Source organism: Budorcas taxicolor, chromosome 20, assembly GCF_023091745.1.
Source record: "Budorcas taxicolor isolate Tak-1 chromosome 20, Takin1.1, whole genome shotgun sequence".
In the NCBI taxonomy this organism is placed as follows: domain Eukaryota; kingdom Metazoa; phylum Chordata; class Mammalia; order Artiodactyla; family Bovidae; genus Budorcas; species Budorcas taxicolor.
The window spans coordinates 74,035,276-74,056,844 of record NC_068929.1 but is presented as its reverse complement, the minus strand read 5'-3'; the positions used below and the strand labels follow the sequence as shown (position 1 = coordinate 74,056,844).

At 59.8% G+C, this 21,569-nt stretch overlaps 1 protein-coding gene across 2 annotated transcripts; it reads right to left on the bottom strand.

Moving 5' to 3' along the window:
- Positions 1-8,295: 8,295 nt before the first annotated feature.
- CLPTM1L (CLPTM1 like) lies at positions 8,296-20,801 on the bottom strand. 2 transcript variants are annotated; one of them, XM_052659055.1, is made up of 17 exons: positions 20,595-20,801; positions 20,169-20,269; positions 19,023-19,212; positions 17,669-17,817; positions 16,351-16,429; positions 15,408-15,525; positions 15,123-15,217; positions 14,575-14,659; positions 13,563-13,666; positions 12,700-12,765; positions 11,848-11,898; positions 11,093-11,175; positions 10,581-10,615; positions 10,080-10,135; positions 9,957-10,001; positions 9,182-9,297; positions 8,296-8,779 (listed from the first exon to the last, which is right to left on the bottom strand). In XM_052659055.1, the coding sequence occupies exons 1-17, from the start codon at positions 20,754-20,756 to the stop codon at positions 8,695-8,697; spliced, it is 1,620 nt and encodes a 539-aa protein (XP_052515015.1). In that variant the 5' UTR covers positions 20,757-20,801; the 3' UTR covers positions 8,296-8,694. The 2 variants fall into 2 exon arrangements, with proteins under 2 accessions (XP_052515015.1, XP_052515016.1); XM_052659056.1 differs by having other exon boundaries at positions 17,669-17,814; positions 20,595-20,800.
- Positions 20,802-21,569: the final 768 nt, after the last annotated feature.

Here is a 21,569-nt window from a genome sequence, read left to right as displayed (position 1 = left end):
TTTCTTGAAGAGATCTCTAGTCTTTCCCATTCTGTTGTTTTCCTCTATTTCTTTGCACTGGTCACTGAGGAAGACTTTCTCATCTCTCCTTGCTATCCTTTGGAACCCTGCACTCAGATGGGTGTATCTTTCCTTTCCTCCTTTGCCTTTCGCTTCTCTTCTTTTCTCAGCTATTTGTAAGGCCTCCTCAGACAGCCATTTTGCTTTTTTGCATTTCTTTTTCTTGAAGATGGTCTTGATCTCCGCCTCCTGTACAATGTCACGAACCTCCGTCCATAGTTCTTCAGGGACTCTGTCGATCAGATCTAGGCCCTTGAATGCATGTGTGACTTCCACTGTGTAACCATAAGGGGTTTGATTTAGGTCATCCCTGAATGGTCTAGTGGTTTTCCCTACTTTCTTCAATTTAAGTCTGAATTTTGCAATAAGGAGTTCATGATCTGAGCCACAGTCAGCTCCTGGTCTTGTTTTGCTGACTGTATAGGGCTTCTCCATCTTTGGCTGCAAAGAATATAATCACTCTGATTTCAGTGTTGACCATCTGGTGATGTCCATGTGTAGAGTTGTCTCTTGTGTTGTTGGAAGAGGGTGTTTCCTATGACCAGTGCATTCTCTTGGCAAAACTCTGTTAGCCTCTGCCTTGCTTCATTTTGTACTCCAAGGCCAAATTTGTCTGTTATTCCAGGTATTTCTTGACTTCCTACTTTTGCATTCCAGTCCCTTATAATGAAAAGGACATCTTTTTTGGATGTTAGTTCTAGAAGGTCTTCATAGAACCGTTCAACTTCAGCTTCCTCAGCTTTACTGGTCGGGGCACAGACTTGGATTACTGTGATAGTGAAGGGTTTGCCTTGGAAATGAACAGACATCATTCTGTCATTTTTGAGATTGCACCCAAGTACTGCATTTCAGACTCTTTAGTTGGCTATGAGGGCTACTCCATTTTTTCTAAGGGATTCCTGCCCACAGTGGTAGATACAATGGTCATCTGAGTTAAATTTTCCCATTCCAGCCCATTTTAGTTCACTGATTTCTAGAGCTGAACGGTTTTATGAAGACCTACAAGACCTTTTAGAACTAACACCCAAAAAAGATGTCCTTTTCATTATAGGGGACTGGAATGCAAAAGTAGGAAGTCAAGAAACACTTGGAGTAACAGGCAAATTTGGCCTTGGGATGCGGAACGAAGCAGGGGAAAGACTAATAGAGTTTTGCCAAGAAAACGCACTGGTCACAGCAAACACCCTCTGCCAACAACACAAGAGAAGACTCTACACATGGACATCACCAGATGGTCAACACCGAAATCAGATTGATTATATTCTTTGCAGCCAAAGATGGAGAAGCTCTATACAGTCAACAAAAACAAGACCAGGAGCTGACTGTGGCTCAGATCATGAACTCCTTATTACCAAATTCAGACTCAAATTGAAGAAAGTAGGGAAAACCGCTAGACCATTCAGGTATGACCTAAATCAAATCCCTTATGATTATACAGTGGAAGTGAGAAATAGATTTAAGGGCCTAGATCTGATAGATAGAGTGCCTGATGAACTATGGACTGAGGTTCGTGACATTGTACAGGAGACCCGGATCAAGACCATCCCCATGGAAAAGAAATGCAAAAAAGCAAAATGGCTATCTGGGGAGGCCTTACAAATAGCTGTGAAAAGGAGAGAGGCAAAAAGCAAAGGAGAAAAGGAAAGATATAAGCATCTGAATGCAGAGTTCCAAAGAATAGCAAGAAGAGATAAGAAAGCCTTCTTCAGCGATCAATGGAAAGAAATCGAGGAAAACAACAGAATGGGAAAGACTAGAGATCTCTTCAGAAAAATTAGAGATACCAAGGGAACATTTCATGCAAAGATGGGCTCGATAAAGGACAGAAATGGTATGGACCTAACAGAAGCAGAAGATATTAGGAAGAGGTGGCAAGAATACACAGAAGAACTGTACAAAAAAGATCTTCATGACCCAGATAATCACGATGGTATGATCACTCACCTAGAGCCAGACATCCTGGAATGTGAAGTCAAGTGGGCCTTAGAAAGCATCACTACGAACAAAGCTAGTGGAGGTGATGGAATTCCAGTTGAGCTATTTCAAATCCTGAAAGATGATGCTGTGAAAGTGCTGCACTCAATATGCCAGCAAATTTGGAAAACTCAGCAGTGGCCACCGGACTGGAAAAGGTCCGTTTTCATTCCAATCCCAAAGAAAGGCAATGCCAAAGAATGCTCAAACTAACGCACAATTGCACTCATCTCACATGCTAGTAAAGTAATGCTCAAAATTCTCCAAGCCAGGCTTCAGCAATACTTGAACCGTGAACTCCCTGATGTTCAAGCTGGTTTTAGAAAAGGCAGAGGACCAGAGATCAAATTGCCAACATCTGCTGGATCATGGAAAAAGCAAGAGAGTTCCAGAAAAACATCTATTTCTGCTTTATTGACTATGCCAAAGCCTTTGACTGTGTGGATCACAATAAACTGTGGAAAATTCTTCAAGAGATGGGAATACAAGACCACCTGACCTGCCTCTTGAGAAATCTGTATGCAGGTCAGGAAGCAACAGTTAGAACTGGACATGGAACAACAGACTGGTTCCAAATAGGAAAAGGAGTACGTCAAGTCTGTATATTGTCACCCTGCTTATTTAACTTCTATGCAGAGTACATCATGAGAAACGCTGGACTGGAAGAAACACAACCTGGAATCAAGATTGCTGGGAGAAATATCAATAACCTCAGATATGCAGATGACACCAGCCTTATGGCAGAAAGTGAAGAGGAGCTAAAAAGCCTCTTGATGAAAGTGAAAGAGGAGAGTGAAAAAGTTGGCTTAAAGCTCAACATTCAGAAAACAAAGATCATGGCATCTGGTCCCATCACTTCATGGGAAATAGACGGGGAAACAGGGGAAACAGTGTCAGACTTTATTTTTTTCGGCTCCAAAATCACCGCAGATGGTGACTGCAGCCATGAAATTAAAAGACGCTTACTCCTTGGAAGGAAAGTTATGACCAACCTAGATAGCATATTCAAAAGCAGGGACATTACTTTGCCGACTAAGGTCCGTCTAGTCAAGACTATGGTTTTTCCTGTGGTCATGTATGGATGTGAGAGTCGGACTGTGAAGAAGGCTGAGCGCCGAAGAATTGATGCTTTTGACCTGTGGTGTTGGAGAAGACTCTTGAGAGTCCCTTGGACTGCAAGGAGATCCAACCAGTCCATTCTGAAGATCAGCCCCGGGATATCTTTGGAAGCAATGATGCTAAAGCTGAAGCTCCAGTACTTGGCCACCTCATGAGAAGAGTTGAGTCATTGGAAAAGCCTCTGATGCTGGGAGGGATTGGGGGCAGGAGGAGAAGGGGACGACAGAGGATGAGATGGCTGGATGGCATCATGGACTCGATGGAGATGAGTCTGAGTGAACTCCGGGAGTTGGTGATGGACAGGGAGGCCTGGCGTGCTGCAACTCATGGGGTCGCAAAGAGTCGGACACGACTGAGCTGAGCTGAGCTGAGCTGAGCTGATTTCCCAAGTGCCGATGGTCACTCTCGCCGTCTCCTGTGGCCGCCGCCAATCTACCTGGATTCTTCGCTCTGCATTCCAGGTTCCCGTGCAGTATTGTTCTTTGCAGCATCAGACCTGACTTCCATCACCAGGCGCCTCCACAGCTGGGTGATGGTTTTGCTCTGGCTGCGTCTCTTCGTTCTTTCTGGAGTTACTTCTCCCCTCTTCTCCAACAGCACATTGGGCACCTACCGATCTGGGGAGTTCATCTTTCAGTGTCATATCTTTTTGCATTTTCGTACTGTTCATGGGGTTCAACTATACACATTGACATCATCTATGTCACCCTGGAGGGTCTCCAGGCATTTCTGCCCACAGGCCCGGCTCTGATCCTCCCTGGAAGGAGTCACCAAAATGCTGGCCTCAGATGAGCTTTCTTTTTAGTTTTTATTTACTCATTTTGTTTTTGGCTGCACTGGGCCTTCGTTTCTGTGCGGTCTTTCTCTAGTTGCAGTGCGTGGGCTTCTCACGGCTGGTGGGGGGCTGCTCTTGTTGTGGGGCACAGGCTCTAGGCCCAAGGGCTTAGTTGCCCCGTGGCATGTGGGATCTTCCTGGACCAGGGATGAAACCCACGTCCCCTGCACTGGCGGGCAGATGCTTAACCACTGAACCATCAGGGGATCCCCTCCCCGAGATCCATACTGAGTATGAACACACAACAAAAACCCTCCAGGACACAGAAGGAGGGAGACAGTCCCGTGAGCGAGAGCAGACGGACCCCAATATGCAAGGCAGCAGGGTCGGGCCTGCAAGCTGCTGCAGCCGCCGAAGGACGCTGAGCCTGGTGCTGCCCTGTCCTCTGTGCAAACATGGAGGCAGGCAGAGGAGAAGGGTGTTCAGACAGACCAGGAGGCTTGCCAGAAACAATCAAAATCAAAGAGGACGTCTGGAACCGTATTATGAATACTGGAAAGTTCAACACATGAACTAAGTACCAAGCAGAGAACATGGGTGCCGTGGACACAGCTCTCTCTCTGGGATGCCCCCGAGTTCAGCACAGGGACCCGGAGGCTGAGAACAGGAGGAAAGGGGAGAACAGGTCACTGCAGAGGAGCATCGCGTGGAGGAGGCGCTTCTGAGAGATGGGCCCGGGGCCCCCACTGCTGCTGGGGTCAGCGCCTCGCGTGGAGAGGGGGACAGACGGGCCACCACGCTCGGCGGAGAGCACCCAGGCCTCAGACGGAGGCAGCCCAGAAGGCCGCAGGCTGTGTCTCTAGGACGAGGGTAAGTAAGGGCACTCGTGCAGGCAGACACCCGGAAGCAGCCGGTTTCTAAAGGACGCGCTGCAGGCGGGCAGGGCTGGCCTCAGAAACGTGGGCTGGGCAGTGGAAGCCGTGGGTGAGAGCTCGGGCAGAAACAGACGGGAGCCTGCGGGCCGCTCTGGGGTAGGGGCAGAGCGCAGCGCCCGTCTGACCTGGGCGTGCAGGGCCTGGGCGGGCCTCCTGCTCGCTTTCCTGGGAATGGCGCCTGCGTGCTGGTACCCCCTGTTCCTGAAATGCCAAGCGAAGCTGCTGGAAGCCGTCTGGCCCTGGGCTTCCCCGTGGGCATGGGTGCTTTGTCTCTCTAGGGATCTGTCTGTCTCTCCACACGGTTGGCTGTGTGGGCACCAGCCGCCCTGAGGTTCTCCTGCTGCTCCTCACACACGTGTGCCATCTGGCGCTGTCTCCTCCCTCTTAGCTGAGGCTGTGACTGCGTCTTCTCTCCTCCTCCTCCTCAGTCTGGCTGGAGGTGCACTGCTTCTAGCGATCATCTCGAAGCACAAGCGCTCCTGTTAACATTCTGCACTCTCCTCCGCGTCCCGGACTCCGGCTCTCACTCGGGCTGCGCCCCTTCCCCGTGGTCTCGTCTGCTCTCCTGGTTTCCGAAGGCGAGCGCTGAGGACACGCGAGCCTGTCCCTGCCGGAGGTCGTTAGTGCCTCCGTGTCCCCATCAAGGACCGTGAACGTGAGCAGTCTGTGTTTTAATTTTCATTCAGTTCAAGATACTTTCTCATTTCTCTTTTGGCTTCTTCTTTGATCCATGGTTTATTTCAAAGTGGTGATGTTTAATTTCTAAATATTTGGAGATTTTCCCAGATCTGCTATTGATTTTCAGCTCAGTCCCACTGGGGCTGAAGACTGTGATTTGTGTGTTCTTAAAGCAGTTCATGTTGTTTAGGCTGGATTTATTGTGCAGGATATTCTTGGTAAGTGGTCTGCGTGCTCTTGACGTGTGTGCACTCCTGAATTTGGGAGGAGTGTCTGAGACAGCTCGTGCAGAGTCAAAGTGTTCAAGTCCCCTCTGTTCCCAGGGAGATCTGCTTACACTTCTGTCAGCTTCTGACTCAACACTGAAATTGCCCCGTGGACTAGTTCGCCTTGCATTTTTTTTTGAGTATATTTATTTTATTAATAATTTTTAAACAACCTGAAATTTATAGAAAAATGGCAGAATTGTATAAAATCTTTTCTTTTTTAAATTAATCTATTTTTGCTGTACCCCTCAACATGTGAGATCTTAGCTCCTCAACCTGGGATGAACTCATGCCCCCTGTGGTGGAATCACAGAGCACCCTGGGAAGTCCCCCAAACTTTTATTTTTCTGAACTAATTCAACAGTTAGCTGCTGATATGATGTCTGATAATCCCCAATACGTTATTGGGGATTTTCTCAAGTAAGGTCATTCTCACATACATAGTCAAAATGAACCATCAAAGTAAGGAAGTTAACACTGATGCATTCATTACTAACAATAAATCCCCAGGCCCCACTGGCGTTTTACAAATTGCTGCAATAACTTCTTTGAAAGAAGAAGGGTCCCGTCCAGAGTTTCATGCTGCATTTAGTTCCATGGCGTTGAGGAAGCTCCTCAGTCTTTCCTGGACTTTCATAATCTTGACAATTTTGAAGATTTTAGGCGGTCACTCATTTTGTAGAATGCTCCTGTTTGGGTTCATCCAAGGCTTCCTCTTGATTAGATTTTGATTCTTTGGCAGCAAAGTAACATCAGGGGAGCGCTGCCGTGCCCTTCTCCCTGCATCCCATCCGTCTCCACCTGTCCCATCACTGGAGAGCTTCCCTGGGGGCTCAGCTGGTGAAGAATCCGCCTGCAGTTGAATTGAGGAGGCCCGGGTTCGATTCCTGGGTCGGGAAGATCTGCTGGAGAAGGGCTAGGCTCCCTCTCCAGCATTCCTGAGCTTCCCTGGGGGCTCAGCTGGCAAAGAATCCGCCTGCAACGCGGGAGACCCGGATTCGATCCCTGGGCTGGGAAGATTCCCCTGGAGAAGGGAATAGCTACCCACTACCAGTGTTCTGGCCTAGAAAATTCCACGGACTCAGTAGTCCATGTGGTCGCAGAGTTGGACACAACTGAGAGACTTTCACTTTCATTTTCAATATGTTCAACCTTTCAACATGTTCATGTGCCCAAGAAGACGCTATTATGTCTTTTTAATACCTTCATTTTTATAACAACACTTTATTTCTTGGTAACGTTATGGATGCTTCTCTGAAATATACTTTCCTGATGTTAACGTGGTGGATGTCTGTGTCCCTGGGGCCCGCTTTTCCTTTGGCCCGGTGACCTCTGCCTTGCGGCGGGGTGTCTGAATCATGGGCATTCCGTGTGGCCGTTACCGTGCGGGGCTGAGCTGCGTGTCGGCTTGCCCCGTCCTCTCTCTCTCCCCGCATTGCCCCATTTGCTCTTGCGCCGAGCGCTGCTTCGCCCATTGGCTGATGAACTGCGGAGGTCTCGTCTGCAACCCATGGCGGTTCCCCTGGAGTCCATCGTGTCTTCACACCGTGTGTGGCTCTGTGGAACCCCGCAGCGCCCCACTGCTACTGGAGCTGCAAGTGGGGTTTTTTTAGATACCGTAAATGAGCAAGTGAGTCGAGACTCACCGCGTGGCTGCTGCCTCCGGGGCTTCCCCAGATCAGACGCTCCCGCTGCCCTCTCCCCTGCTGGAAGGCCTCCCTGTGAGGCTTCTCAAAGAGCAGATTTGCTGGGAGGAGTTCCTCCTGCTTCTGCCTGTCTGTGAAGCCCTTCACGGTGCAATGTATTGATACACTTTCAGGGGTGGGGAAGCCTGCTAAGTCAGCAGCTTCTCTCCCCTAACAGGGGCACGTGCTGCAGCTGACTCCTGGGTGTGGTTCCGTCTGGCCTCGAGGACTTGGGGAGGGACACACAGATCTGACCCTGAGAATTGCCTCGACGCCAGCCCACACCTGGCCCCATGTTCTGGCCACGGAGGGGCCCTGGATGCCCTCCTGGAGACACCGCTGGAGGCCACAGCCTGCCAGTGTAGACATCGCCAAGGAGATCCCACTGATGAGGTCTGGGCTCAGAGCCAGCCTCAGGGGCTGAGATGCTGACGTGCTCGCGTGCCCACACCATGCCAACAGGCTCCAAGAATGAGTCTCAGGGAACACGACTGACCGCGCCACCACCAGCTCTCACCCTCATCTTCCCTGGCTGCAGACACCTCCCTGCCCTGCTTCTCCCTCTGTGAGGGAGAGCCCTAGGGTGTTTCTCTAACAAAACTCGTCTACTGGCCCCCAGGACACGGCGATGACTCAGCTTCAAAACCAGACGCAGACGCGTAACGAGACTTGTGGTCCGAGATTCCTGAAATCTCCTGTTGACAAACACGTACACAAACCCCATCGTATGTTCATTTCTGGGAACGGGATAAACGCCACTATCTGAAACCTACGTCATGTCAGGCCACGAAGAGTGTACAGCCAGAGAAATTTATTTTAAAATAGAAACATACATACATTAAGCTGTAAAATAGTCAAATTTAAACGAAAAGGAAAAAGCCATTCGATCCCAGAGTCTATACGGAATGGATTCAAGGAGACATGTGAAATCCCCGTGAGGAGTGCCCACAGGCCACAGGGGACGGCATCCGGGGTGGGGACCCCGCAGGAGCGGCCCAGCACCCGTGGGCACCAGACGCTCCCGGACCCAGTGACCAGGTGGACGTCCGTGCCAGCGGCGGCGTCAGCGCCGTTGGCACCACGGACACGGCATGGAGGCACCCGAGGCCATGAGGGACACTCGGGGGTTTGGCAACGTAGAGGCTGTGACGGCGGGAGGCCCACCCGAGCCACCGGCCCTCTGCAGTGGCGCCCTGCCCGGCTCAGTCTGTGTGGGGTTTCCGCTGGGGGGTCTCCTCGTAGGACTCCCCAAACTCGTTCACTCTACTCTTATCCACGGGATAAAGCCTGCAACGAGACCATGTGGGCGTCAGGCTGGCTGGCGTGCAAGGGGGATCACGCGTGTCCTGGGAGCAGGGCAGCCAGGACTCGGAGGGTCAGGCCCCGTGGGAGAGACCGGCGTGGGTTTGCCTTGTGCCCTCCTGACGTTCTTGGAATGGTCAGGCCAGACCTCTGCTCCCGAGGCCGCCGCCGACAGCTGCACCCACGCCGAGGCGGGGGCCAGAGCCCGGGCTCCTGACGTGCGCTCAGAGCAGGGCCATGACCAGCCTCACGCTCTGCTGAGCAGGGGAGCAACGTGCTCGCGGGGCGGTCAGACAGACAGCAGTGCTCCTGCAGGGGGCGCCGCGCCCCGAGGGCCCACCTGCCAACGCGCCCCCCCCCCGGGAGCGGGACTGGGGCCACACTCACCACCGCTGGTACAGGTACACGAGAAACACCACATCGTCCCTGAAGCAGGCCAGCCGGTGGGAGGTGGGCATGGTGATGATAAAGGCGAACACGTCGTCGATGAAGGTGTTGAAGGCCTGCGGGTGGGCGGGGCCGTGAGACCAGAGCCGCCCGGGCACGCGGGCACTCGCCGCCCATGACTCGAGAGCCACCACAGCGGGCAGCAGCAGGGGTCCTGGGCCCAGGGTGATGCTGGCACAGACCCCACGGTTGGGCATCCCACCCGCCCCCCGGAAACAGGACGGAGAAGCGCCGCCGGGAGCCCGGGGTCACGGAGCCGCCCGCACGGAATCCCTGCGCAGGTCCAAAGCGGAAGGCAGCTCTGACTGTCCCCACCCCGACCCGGCACGCTCTAGTTCACGGCCACTGGAGGGTCATGTGGTGCCAGCCTCTGCACGTGCCCGGGCCACGACATGCCCAGACAGCCCTTGGCAGTGCGGGCCTGGGACCACCGGAGCCGCCGTCTGGTGGACAAGAACCCAGCACCCGGCGCCAGCCAGTGGGTCAGGAGCGTCTACCAGCCGCAGGATGCGTGGTGGCAGGAAGCAGTGTGGCTGTCACTCGGGAGACTGTAGGGCTGGGGCAGGGACCCCGGGCTTCCAGGGCCACCGCGGGGCTCTGCGCTTGAGCGAGAACCCCTCTCCCCGACCCCCACCGCCCCTGCACAGGAGCACAGCCGACACGACCGGGCCACGAGGGACAGTCCCCAAGGGCCTCGTGCAGGCGACGCACTGACCTTGTAGGTGAAGGCCTTCCAGGGCAGGTGGGCCACTGACTTCATCTGGGGACAAGGAGACGGGCGCATCAGGGCGTGGCGGCCCAGGGGCGCGGGGCCCACGGGTGAGGGTACGCCTCTTACCTTGTAGTTCACAAAGAGCTGGGGCAGCATGAACAGGAAGCCGAACGCGTAGACCCCTGGGGAGACACGGGCGTGGAGGCACGGGGCGGGATGCTGCCCGCCCCCACCCCGGGCATTGGGGCTGCCAACTCTGGACGCCCGCCCGGGAGCTCTGCCTGCCGTCACCCACCGCCTCCCGCCCAGGACCGAGACAGGCCCCTCCCACACCCAGCGAACGCGCTGAGCCGGGTCCGGCGGCCTGCGAGCGGCAGCTCACGGTCTGGACAAGCCGAGCGGGCCGTGCTGCCCCGGGACACGGGGCCGGGGGCTGCGGTGCCCACGGCAGCAGCATTTGCTGCCTGCACCAACTACCCTATAAGAACACGACACCCACAGCCAATCCCACAGGCCAGTGAGGGGCACGGCAGGCAGGGCTGGACGGCACCTCTCGCTGCGCCAGGCTAGGCGGCAGCCGCGCAACGCGGCCCGCCACAGATGCCGCCATGGAGACGGGAGGCTCACCATTGACGAAGCTGTTGATCAGCCAGGAATACCAGCTGGAAAGCAAGGGCAGGTGTCGGGGGCGCCGCTCGGCCTCTGTCGTGACCGAGCCCCCCCAGCCCCTCCGGTGCTGGGGCTGCGGCAGGGGCTGCTCTCGGCGGGCTAGCCCGGGCCACCTGCATGGACGGCGGGCTTCCCGGAGCCCCCACCGAGGAGACGGCGGAGACCGGGCACTGACATGCTGCCTGCGACGACCTCCAGTGGGACGGAACCACGGAGCCCGCGGGCGGCCCTGAGCCCGGCCTGAGCGCCGGTGCCGTCGGGGGTCGCCCGTGCTGGGAGGGTGGGGCCAGGACAGTGCAAGGGCCCCGGCCTCTCTGGATGTGGGCTGTGGCCAGCAACGAGTCTGCTCCCACGAGCGCTCCCCAGCCCACCGGGACCAGATGTCCGCGCGGGGCCAGCAACGGGCAGCCAGGACCCCGGCCAGGGGCGAAGCTGCGCTGGACCCACGGCTGTCAGCGGGGCGCCCTCACCTCTTGTATTTGACGTTGAGCAGCGAGTAGACGGCGCCCCCAACGCAGAGAGGGTAGAGCAGATAAGACAAGTACTTCGTGGCCTGGGGGACAGAAGGCGCCCGGTCAGGGCCCGCCCTCCCAGCCGCCTAGACCCACAGGCCAGAGGGCACAGCGGCGGGACGTCCAGGGCAGCGAAGCCGGGCTGCGTGGAGTATACAGGCTGGTGAGCATCCACCCACAGGACGTCCACCACAGGCGTGTGGCGGGTCCACACCGGCCCCTGGCAGCCAGACTCACAGCCTAACCGCGGGCAGATAGGGGACCAGACGTCCAGCAAAGGACTCTGAAGAAAGGCTCCAGGCTCCCTGGTGGGGCCACCTGCCCATTAAGGCAATCCGGGCTTTACCAAAACCCGACGAAGACTGGGATGTGGCCGACGCCCGTGAAACCAGAACACAAAATCCCCGCAGAAGGGACGTGTGAACCAACCCGAAAACCGTGCGGGAGGGGGAACCCCGCATCGCGGAACAGGCCCGGCTCACAGCCCCACGGGTACCCACGGGGAGGAAGACGCCTCCCAACAGGACAGGACGTGGCACAGGCGCCCACAGGACTGGGACCCGGGAGCCCCCAGCGCCCCTCCCGGGTCAGAAGCAGGCAGCTTCCCGGGGTCACGGCTAAGGTGGGCAGGTCCCACACCCAGGACGGGCCTCCTCCCGGGCGGCCACAGCCAGGCCTGCGCCTGCGGGCAAGCACCCCGCACCGCCGCTCACCTGGGCGTCGTACTCCTCTGTCCTCCGCTCAGACTCGCTGCAAGCGCCAAACTGCAAAAGAGTCCACACAAGCACGTCACCCCAGGGGCCAGGCTGGCGCCTGGGCTCAGCCTGGCTGTGCCCAAGAGGGGACCAGGCTGCAGGCTGAGCGGGAGGAGCCCCCAGCCAGGCATGGCAGCTGTGAACGCACCGCCCGGGACGCGGGGCCACAGCAGGCCCATCGACCTGGACGTCACGCAGCACGGCCGCTTCCTGCCCCAATCCTGCTAGGCTCTCAGCAAACGCCCTGCTCCACCTCAGCCAGGGCAGACGCACCGAGGTGACGTGGGCCACGACAGGCTGCACCCCACCGCCGTGTGACCCGCCCTGGACTCCACACCTGGACCCTCACTGTCCCTGGGTCTTCACGTGAGGCCCACCACACAAAGCAGAGCAGCCGCCTGGCCGTAACCTCCCACTGCCGCCCCAGGAAGCTTGACACTGGAGAGCCCCTCAAGGTGTGGTCAGGGCGGGACCCCACCCCCAAGGGAGGCTCCACTTGAGATGGGCTAACTGGCATCCTGCCTGGTCGTGGGGTAGGGGGTTGCTGCTTCTACGGCTGGGGATGGGGGACCCCAGGGGAGTCAGAGGCCAGGGGGCTTGAGGGCAGAGCTGCCCCGCCCACACCAAGACACCCCTGCGTCTCCCCGAGGGCCTACAACTGACCACAAGACGGTTACCTGCCTTCAGGACTGTACGCTGTGGGGACACAGCCAAGGGATGCCCGCAGCGGTCCACCTGCACCAAGGGCGGGCTGCAGCGGGATGGTGATGGGTCCCTGAGAAGACATGGCGGGGGGGGGCGGTCCCCTACCTGAAACGTGGGCCACAGGCCTCTCCAGGTGATGGTCATCTTCAAGGCCTTTTTCACTTTCCACAGCTGAGAAGGGAAAACCCACACCTGAGGTTCCAGGACCCAGAAGGAGCCACGGCCTGCTCCTGGGATGGTGACCGATCAGGACACGGGCCGCTCATGCCCCGCTGCACCCCAGCTCAGCCTGACCACTTGGTGGGCCCCTGACCAATGCCTGTCTCCAGTGCAGACCCAGCCTGTCCACCCTTGGGGACCAACAAGTCCCCACCTAATCCACCTGTGCCTGGCCAGCCCCATCACCTCCAGACTCGCCCCGGCACCTTCTTCCAGCCCCGCAGGCAGCCCAGAGTCCCGTGTCCTGCCACGGCTGGGTGTCTCCCGGTGGCCGCCCCCGAGGTGGGGTCAGCACAACAGTGAAGTCGGTCTCCACAAGACTTGTGGCTGCAGGAGGGCCTGGCCAGCACTTCCCGAGGAGTACCCACAGGCAAAGGCCTGGACAAAGCCACGCTGAGGGTCCTGGTGAGGGTGGTGCCAGAGGCCCAAGGGGCCCTGGACTCCAAAGAGGGGGTGTCCTGACCCATCACCCCCACACCGCCCATTACACATCCTGCTCCACACGGCATCAGTTCAGCGACAACCACAGGGTCCACCCACCGAGTTACCACGTCCCGAAGGCGGAGAGGACGAGGGGTGGAGACACACGGGGCTGTGTGGAGCTCCGCTGGAGGAGCCAGGCAGCGGCGCCCTCGCCCTAGCCAGGCAGGCCAGTCCCCAGGCAGATGCCAGTCCCGACTCGCGCTGAGCACCTGGGCCCCAGGGGCTTCGAGGCAGCACGCAGACCAGCGCCCAGGCGGGCCACTCACCTCGATGGCAGCTCCGATGCCCGCGGGCACCAGCACCAGGAGGCTCGTCTGCTCGTCCAGCAGGAACAGGAAGATGACCACGGTGCTGAAGCAGCGCCAGAGCACTGGGGGCAGGCGGGCACGGCTGAGCGCGGGGCGGGGCCAGCTGGCGGCACCCACACGCACACCCACAGGTGCACACACCTAACAGGCACATACGTGCACACAGGCACTCGGCCCCAACACCAGCACCTTCAAGGGCGTCTCTCCTCTGTCCACGGAAAGGGAGCCATGGAAAGCGCGCACCGTGCAACGACCATGAAGGGCTGGGACCCAACAGAAAGCCGCCTCAGCCAGGACGTGTGTGAGCCACACTCACTGACACGACGCGTGGACGGGATGCGGGGAACACAGCTCCCGACGGGGACCCTGCGCCGGAGCCCATGCCTGTCTTCCCAGCGAAGGCTCAGGAGCCACCACGGCTGTGGGGATGCCCCCTGCAGGGCACTGCCCGCCGACAACGCGGGCCCCGGGCCTCACAGACCCTGCTCACGCCACCGTGGCAAAGGCCAGCGGAAGGCCGGGGGCTCAGTGCGGCCCTCCCCCCAAGGAAGCCAAAGGTGAGGACAGAAGACCCCTCCCCCCAAGGAAGCCAGAGATGGAGGACAGAAGACCCCGAGACGAGGGGCCACCCGAGCACCCCAGGCCCCTCCCTCAGTGACTCCACAGGAGCTGAAGAGCCACCTCCTGCTGGGAGGCCAGCCTGGCGGCCCGCGGGACCATGAGCCCATGCAAACAAGCGTCGAGAACCGGCCCCCGCGCCCCCTGCCCCAGGCGTACGGGGTGCTCACCACGGCCAGGAGGCTGCCCTCACCCTCCCAGGCTGCTCCCTCGGGGACCTAAAAGCCCGTCCCAAGCAAGAGCTGCGGGGGTCCCGGGCAAAGACCCCTGTGGGCGTCAGAGTAAGCTTGTGACCCGCCCGCATGGCCCTGAGGGGCAGCTCGGAGGACACGTGCGAGTCCCGAACCGGTACCTGCTTTCGTGGACATGCCGATCATGCTCTTCTTCTTCTTCCAGAAGCTGATGTCGTTTTTAAACGCCAGGAAATCAAAAAGCAGCTGGAAGACGACAGGACAGCGATGAGCCCCCACGCCGTGTGGGTGAGCACGGGCTTGATCAGAGACACTGTCCGCTCAGGGAGACCTCAGCCACAGCGCGGCCCTGACAAGCTCCAGCTTCCCTGGCAGCCGGTCCCCCGGCCTGGGGACCCGCTGTTACAGCCAGGAGCCGGGCCTCTCCCCAGCCCTCTGCCCCGAGCACAGCCCCAGGTGGGCCTTCCCGGCGTCGCCAGCCACTGCGTCTACCAGGGACCCTCCCCGCAGAACGCTACCGTAACTCTTGGAATCACCAGACCTCAAACAAGGAAACACCTACTTTGCTAATCTCATTGATTTTGATTTGTTTTCAAAACGGCTCCAGACAGACGAAACCTAGCCCTACAGCTGGTCGAGCCTGAGTGTAGACCCCTCTCCTGGGGGGCAGGGAGAGGGGAGGCTGCACTGGAAAACCAGGAGCACTCACGTGGAACGCAGCCACAAAGAAGGTCAGTGCCAAGAAATACAAGTTGGTGTCGACAAAGATCCCCTTCACTTCGTCAGCGTCTTTCTCTGAGAACCCTGCAGGGGACCGAGGCCCTGAGTGAGGGGCGACGTGGACCTGCGCTACAGGGCCCCGAGGGGTCACCTCGTCTGCAGAGGAACTCCTCGGACCCCACAGGGCCCAAGGGGGATGGGCCTCACAGGCGGACAGGAGCCGAGTTCTGGGCTCCCCGACTCCCCGCTCCCGGGGCGCCCCCGGCGGCCTCACCGAACTGTTGCAGCGAGTAGACGGCGTCCTGCATGTGGATCCAGAAGCGCAGCCGCCCCAGCGAGATCTTGTCGTAGGACACGGTGAGTGGCAGCTCGGTGCTGGAGCGGTTGATGACCTGGTGGGGGAGCGGCGGTGGTCTGGCCCTGCGCCAGACTGGCCCCGTGGGCCTGGCACCACACCCTCCTCGGGAGACCTGCAGGAGCCTCCTGCAGGAAGCCCTCACTCCCCAAGCTCCTGTCCATCACTCAGACCCTGTGGTCTCTCCTGACTACAGCCCCGGCGCCTTCTGGGCAGGCACGGGGACCCACGTGGGCAGCTGAGTCGAGCAGAGGCCCACGGAGCCTGCGCCCCTGACCAGGGACCAGATGCCAAGGCTGCCCTGAGGAGAACACAGCGGGGGGGGGGGGGGGGGGGGGGCGGCCACACTCATGGGGGCAGCAGGGGCTGCAGGGAGGCGTGGCCCCTCAATGGGGCCCTCGAGGATACTTGGAATTGACGTGTGAGTGTGTGTGGAGGGGAGGTGTCCCGTAACACCTGACTCCGCACAGCTGAGCTCTGCCCAGCAGACGCTAAGCAGCAGGCCTCCGCAGACAGGCCACCTCCCTGACCTACCTGAGTCCCTGCGGGTGGGAGACACGACTGTTAGGGTGCTGCGAGGCGTCCAGCACGGTGCCCACAGCGGTTAGCAGCCCCAGGTGTCAGCTGTTAGTGCTGCTGCCAGCCCAGCCCACCCTGGGGGTGCAGGTGACCGGGTGCCAGCCTGGAGGAGGCAGGCTCTGCTCCAGATACCGCCACACCAGAAACCCGGGCTCCCATGGAGCCACAGCCACAGCCACTTGAGGGATAAGCAGCCCTCCCAGGGCTCCGTGCTTGTCACGGGTGGGATCCGCCGCCGGCGGTGTGCGCGCTGTGCTGGGGTTGGGGGCAGCGGCTGACTCACCATGAGGTCCTTGACGCGGTTGCTCAGCTGGTCGATGAACAGGATGGGCAGGTACTGCACTGTCTTCCCCAGTTGGATCCTGGGGGCAGAGCCGTCTCCAGGTCACCAGGGGGCTCCTGCATCCGTGAGGACCGAAGCCCCAGGACGCTGGGTCTACCTCACAGACCGCTCCCCCAGCCACGACTCCAGCGGCTTCTGGTCACTGGCAGGCCCAGGACTCGCGTTCCCAAGGGGAGTGGAGGGGCCCGTGCGCCACGCTCCCCCTCAGAGCTGCCACTGGAGAACGCGGTGAGGCTGGGCACCGGGCGCTCAGTGGGACGCCATTCAGGACGCAGAGAAGAACGAAGGGCCGTGCGTGCGCCCACACGGGGGTCCGGGGTGCGGCGAGACGTGAGAGCCACAGGCTTGGGAGGGGGCAGGCAGGGGCCTCACGCCCAGTGGCCCACACACTCTCAACTACGAACGCACCCAGCGATTAAAAATGAGAACTTTACAAAAGGCGAGGCGTCGTGACCACCCCAGAGGAGCCGCTGAGAGTATGTGGGGCAACGGTTCTCAGCGCGTTTCCGGGAGCCACGTGTCAACCTGGGGCCGGACCTGGCGTCAGGGGGCTCCCTGCAGCGCAGAGATGCAGGGTGACCTAAGCCGGTTTCTATGGTTATCCTTCTGATAGCAAGTGACAGTTAAGAGGATGACCTAACGATCAATATTTAAGCTGAGGGAGTGGAGTGCAAGGTCACGGGATGCAGAGAGGGGAGACCTTCGAGGGTGCAGGGTGACTCGGCCGAATCAGGTTCCCCACTGTCCCTGAGACAAACACCTGCTGTTCCCTTCTTCCCTCCCGGTCATGGTGGCAGGTCTGATCAGCGAGGCAGGACGGCCGGGGGCACTCCAGGCAGCCCCCGGCTCCCCAGTGCAGAGGGCTCAGGGGTGCAGGTGCGGCCCATCTGCTCCTCGACTGTGGCCGACCATGATCCCAGGGGCTCCCCCACCCACAGGATCCCCCCCTGCTGTCGGCTCAGGGGGTGCACGAGTGATGCTCAAGCTGAGCGCAGGACCCACAGTGGGCTGTGCACGTCAGGCTGGGCGCGGGACCCGCAGCGGGCTGCGCGCGACTCCCTGGGCACAGGACCTGCAGTGGGCTGCCCACGACTCCCTGGGCACGGGACCCACAGCGGGCTGTGCACGTCAGGCTGGGCACAGGACCCACACTGGGCTGCGCGCAACTCCCTGGGCGCCAGACCTGCAGCGGGCTGTGCACGTCAGGCTGGGTGCGGGACCCGCAGCGGGCCTGCCCCGGGGCCTCAGTGGCACCTACATTTTCATGTAGCGCTGCACGTCTGCAGGCAGGGAGGCTCCGTCAAAGACGAAGTCGTCCACCATCACGTTCAGGGTCAGTCTGGGCCTCCAGTGAGAAACGGGCTCATCCAGGGCACTCGTCGGCCTCTTCTCGGCCTCGATCTGCTGCTGAACATGAGCGCTGACTCAGCAGGGAAAGGCCAGGAGGGGCGGGCCCAGCGGGTCTGGGGGGCGGGGTGTGGAACCCTCACCTGGGAGCCTGTGAGCAGAGAGTGCAGCCCCGAGCAGGCCCGAGGGGGACCCCGGCGGCCCTCGCCCAGACCCTCACTCCCCACAGCCTGCTCACAGCAGAAGCCGAAGGCCTGCTGTTCCAGAGCACGTGATCCTGGGTCTCACGGACTTCTATCCCGGGCCTGCAGCCCGAGTGGGGGTCCCAAGAAGGCGGAGCCCTGAACAGTCACAGGAGGCGCGGGCAGTCTGGAGATGAGAGCCCTGCAGCCTGCAAGGAGCCTGAACCAAGACGCTTCTGAAGCAGCTCTGCCCAGCCTTCTGGAAGGGGGCGTGTCCGCACCTGGGCAACATGCCTAAACCCACTAAATTCAGAACAAACCCTTCCCGGTGGGGAGACCTTAACGGTAGACCTGAGCAGCCCCACGAACAGTGACGCTCTATTTATCTCCGTTCTCCAGCTCCAGTTCAGCTCTAGTGGTGACACCAGAACCGTCTTCCCAGAAGCAGCAAGAGCTGATACTGACTCAGCACCCGCCCGATCCAGAGCCGCCCTCCGCCCTCCACAGGCCTCCTAAGAAGGCCCTGAGGCAGTCTGCACGGGAAGGGAACCGGGGGCCTTTCCAGGGACACAGAGGAGACGGTGCGGACACCTGCCGGCGAGCCGCCACCCCTGGCCGTGAAGGACTCTCCTTCCAGGGCACATGGCCCCGAACACCAGGCTACCTCTGTTCCGTCCCCGCCACGGTCACGGCCAAGTGCGTGCCCGCCAGCCTTCCCTGCGCGTGTGGTTTTCTAGGTGTACGAGACACACTTTGTACTCCTGCCTTTCTCCTAACTTAGGTCACATCCTTAGAATCAACACCCCGGCGCTGCCCTTCCTGCCCCAGCACAGCGTTGCCAGCTCCAAGGCTGACCGTAGCTGAGGCGGGCCACCCTGCACCGACCCTCCGCCCCGCACCGACTCTCTGCCCTGCACACACACTTCCAGGGCTCAGAGGCCCCGTGACCCAAGCAGGAGTCCAGGTAAAGAAGGTCACCGAACACGCAGACTGCACGTCACTAACTCAACATAGATGACCGCACGTGCAGACAGGTGTGGCCTGCAAGGGGCCAGCAGGCCTCCTTCCGCCGGCACCGCTCACCTGCGCTGCGGGTCCCCCGGTGAGCAGGTTGACCTCCTCTGGCTTGGGGACCATGTAGGTGGTTAGTGGGCTCACCAGGTGCACCTGCTTCCCATCGTTCCAGGGCAGGATGCCGGCGTGGTGGAGGAAGACGTAGGCGTACAGCGTGCCGTTGTTCCTCGTTTTCTTGGGAACAGAGACGTTGACTGTCCTGAAACGACACAGACGAAGACAATGACGCCGTGCATGTTTTGTTCTGTGGAAGCAGAGGCCATGCACGTGAGTCTATAGAAAATGCCGTTTTGAACCCAAACCGATTACTGTCGGCTGAGAAGTACTAAGAGTAAAACCCACCCGCCTAGATGTTACTGAAGTCCTAAATGTACGTTTACGCAACGTACCCTGAAAGCATGGGCGGCTGCCGCAAAGCCTGCATTCCCGAGGCTGAGGTTGCGGGCCGACCCCAGGCACGCGCGACCCACCCCGTACCCACAGCAGCTCTCCCACGGGACTCGGGCTCTGCACGACATCACGCACCCCAGTACTCGTCTTGCCGCCTCCCAGACAACAAAGACCGGAGAGGAGGACTCGCGACGAGCACATCGCTCTTAAAATCAAGTTTTTTGAAACTTAAAAAACTAGAACCATCGGTAACATGCAGCTTTAAAAAGTTACCGTGCATACTTCCATATCTACAGTGCTTGCTCTTTTCTATAAAGATACACTTCACTTAATTTTGATTTTCTGCTAAAATCTTCCCTCCATCCTTCTCTTTTTCCTTCTACATAACAGAACTGAACCACTTCTGTTGGGAAAACACAAGTTTTGCTGTCGGAACTGTGTAAGCTCTGTTCTCCACGTCGTCTGCACCCATCCCCACCCCTCCGGAAACTCCCCAGGGCCAAGCTGCAACCCACAGCTGTTAGAAGTCGGGTAAGCTACTTCCGAAGCGACACACTGCTCAGCTGTCACTTTCAAGTGAAACGAAGTTTGCTGCCTGCGTTTCACAGATGTTTGCAGCTGAAACGCTCTGCCGAGCACGAGAGGGTCGGTAACGCCACTTCTCGGAGGCACACTTCTCTCACACTCACTCTCTCTCACACACACTGACTCTTCAACAATCTCAGTGTTCACGGGGCTTGCCTGTCACCTTGCCCACATCCGTACCTTTCAAATTTGGACTCCACGTCAAAATCCTCCACGTTCAAGACCAGATCCACGTTGTTCTCAGCGCCCAGGTTAGAGCGCGTGGTGGTATACACACTGAGCTGGAAAAAGGACCGTCAAGAAAATCAAGCCTGCGAGGGCCCTGGCAGAGAGCGCAGGGCGCCGACAGAGGAAGACCTGAGCGGCCGCTGCAGGGAAGGTGCCTGCCGTTCCTCAGGGGACAGAACTCGGCGGTGACACGATGGCTGTGAGGGGCCGGCCTGCCGCGGAGGGACGCCTGCTGAAGACTGAGGCCGGCCGCCGGACGGGGCGGGGGTACAGGGGCCGGCTGCGGGCCGAGGGGCGTCGGGGCTCGCGGCGGGGAGTCTGGCGCCCGCTCGGCCCGCCCGCCCGAGGGCGGAGGTCGGGCTGGGGGCCCGCGCTCACCTGCAGCTTGGGCCTCTGCGCCAGGTAGGGCTGGATGCAGCGGCCGTGGCCGGAGCATGGGCGGGTGTAGACGATGCCGTACATGACCCAGCAGGTGTGCACCACGTACACCACGAACACGCCCACGACCAGGCTGGTGAAGGAGCTCCGGCCGCTCCACATGGCGCCGCCGCCGCCGGGCCCGGCCGGGCCGCCTCTCAGACGCGGGCACTCCGCCCGTCGGGCGCCCTGCCGGACGCTCCGGCCGCCGCCGCTCACGCGAGAGCCGCCGCGCGCCGCCGCCACCGCCGGGGAACGAACGCGCCGCGCGCCGCGGGCCGCCGGCTGCCCCGCATGCTCGCCGCCGCCGCCGCCGCCGCCCTGGAGCCGCTGGATTCGCCGCCGCGCCGCTTCCGGGCCTCGCACCGGCCGCCGGAAGTGGGCGCGCCGCGTGGCCCCCTGGGAAGCGTAGTCCCACCGGCCTCGCGCACGCGCCTGCGTCGGGGGCGCGGTGTGACGTCACCCTTCGCGCCGCCCTCCCGGCGTGCCCCGCGGTGCCGGCGGGTCGAGGGGTGTCTCGCGGGGAGGGCCGGCCCCGGGGCGGGGGGCGGGCAGTGCGCCGCCTGCTCCCGAGGAGCGGGCGAGACGCCTGGCCCAGGGCTGGCGCCGAGCGGCGTGGGGACGCGAGGGAGCGCGCGGCCCCTCAGCCTGAGTCTGGAGTTGGGTCGACGACGTGAGAGGTGGAGGCGGAAAGTAGGCGCGCGAAAGGCGGCGACCGTTCGTGCTTCCCGCTGTCGTTCGACAGGAGCCCCCAGATGGGCCGCGTGTGAGGAAGAACGCAGCCTTTCTAGAAGAAGCGGGCGCCGCCGTCACGGCGAACAGCAACCAGTCTGTAATCGGAAAGCGGCTTGATTTGAGCCAAGCCGAGAACCGGGCCGGAGCCCCACTTGCCAGGTTTCTCTGAGAAACCGCCGCGGAGGAGCGTGGTTTTCAGCA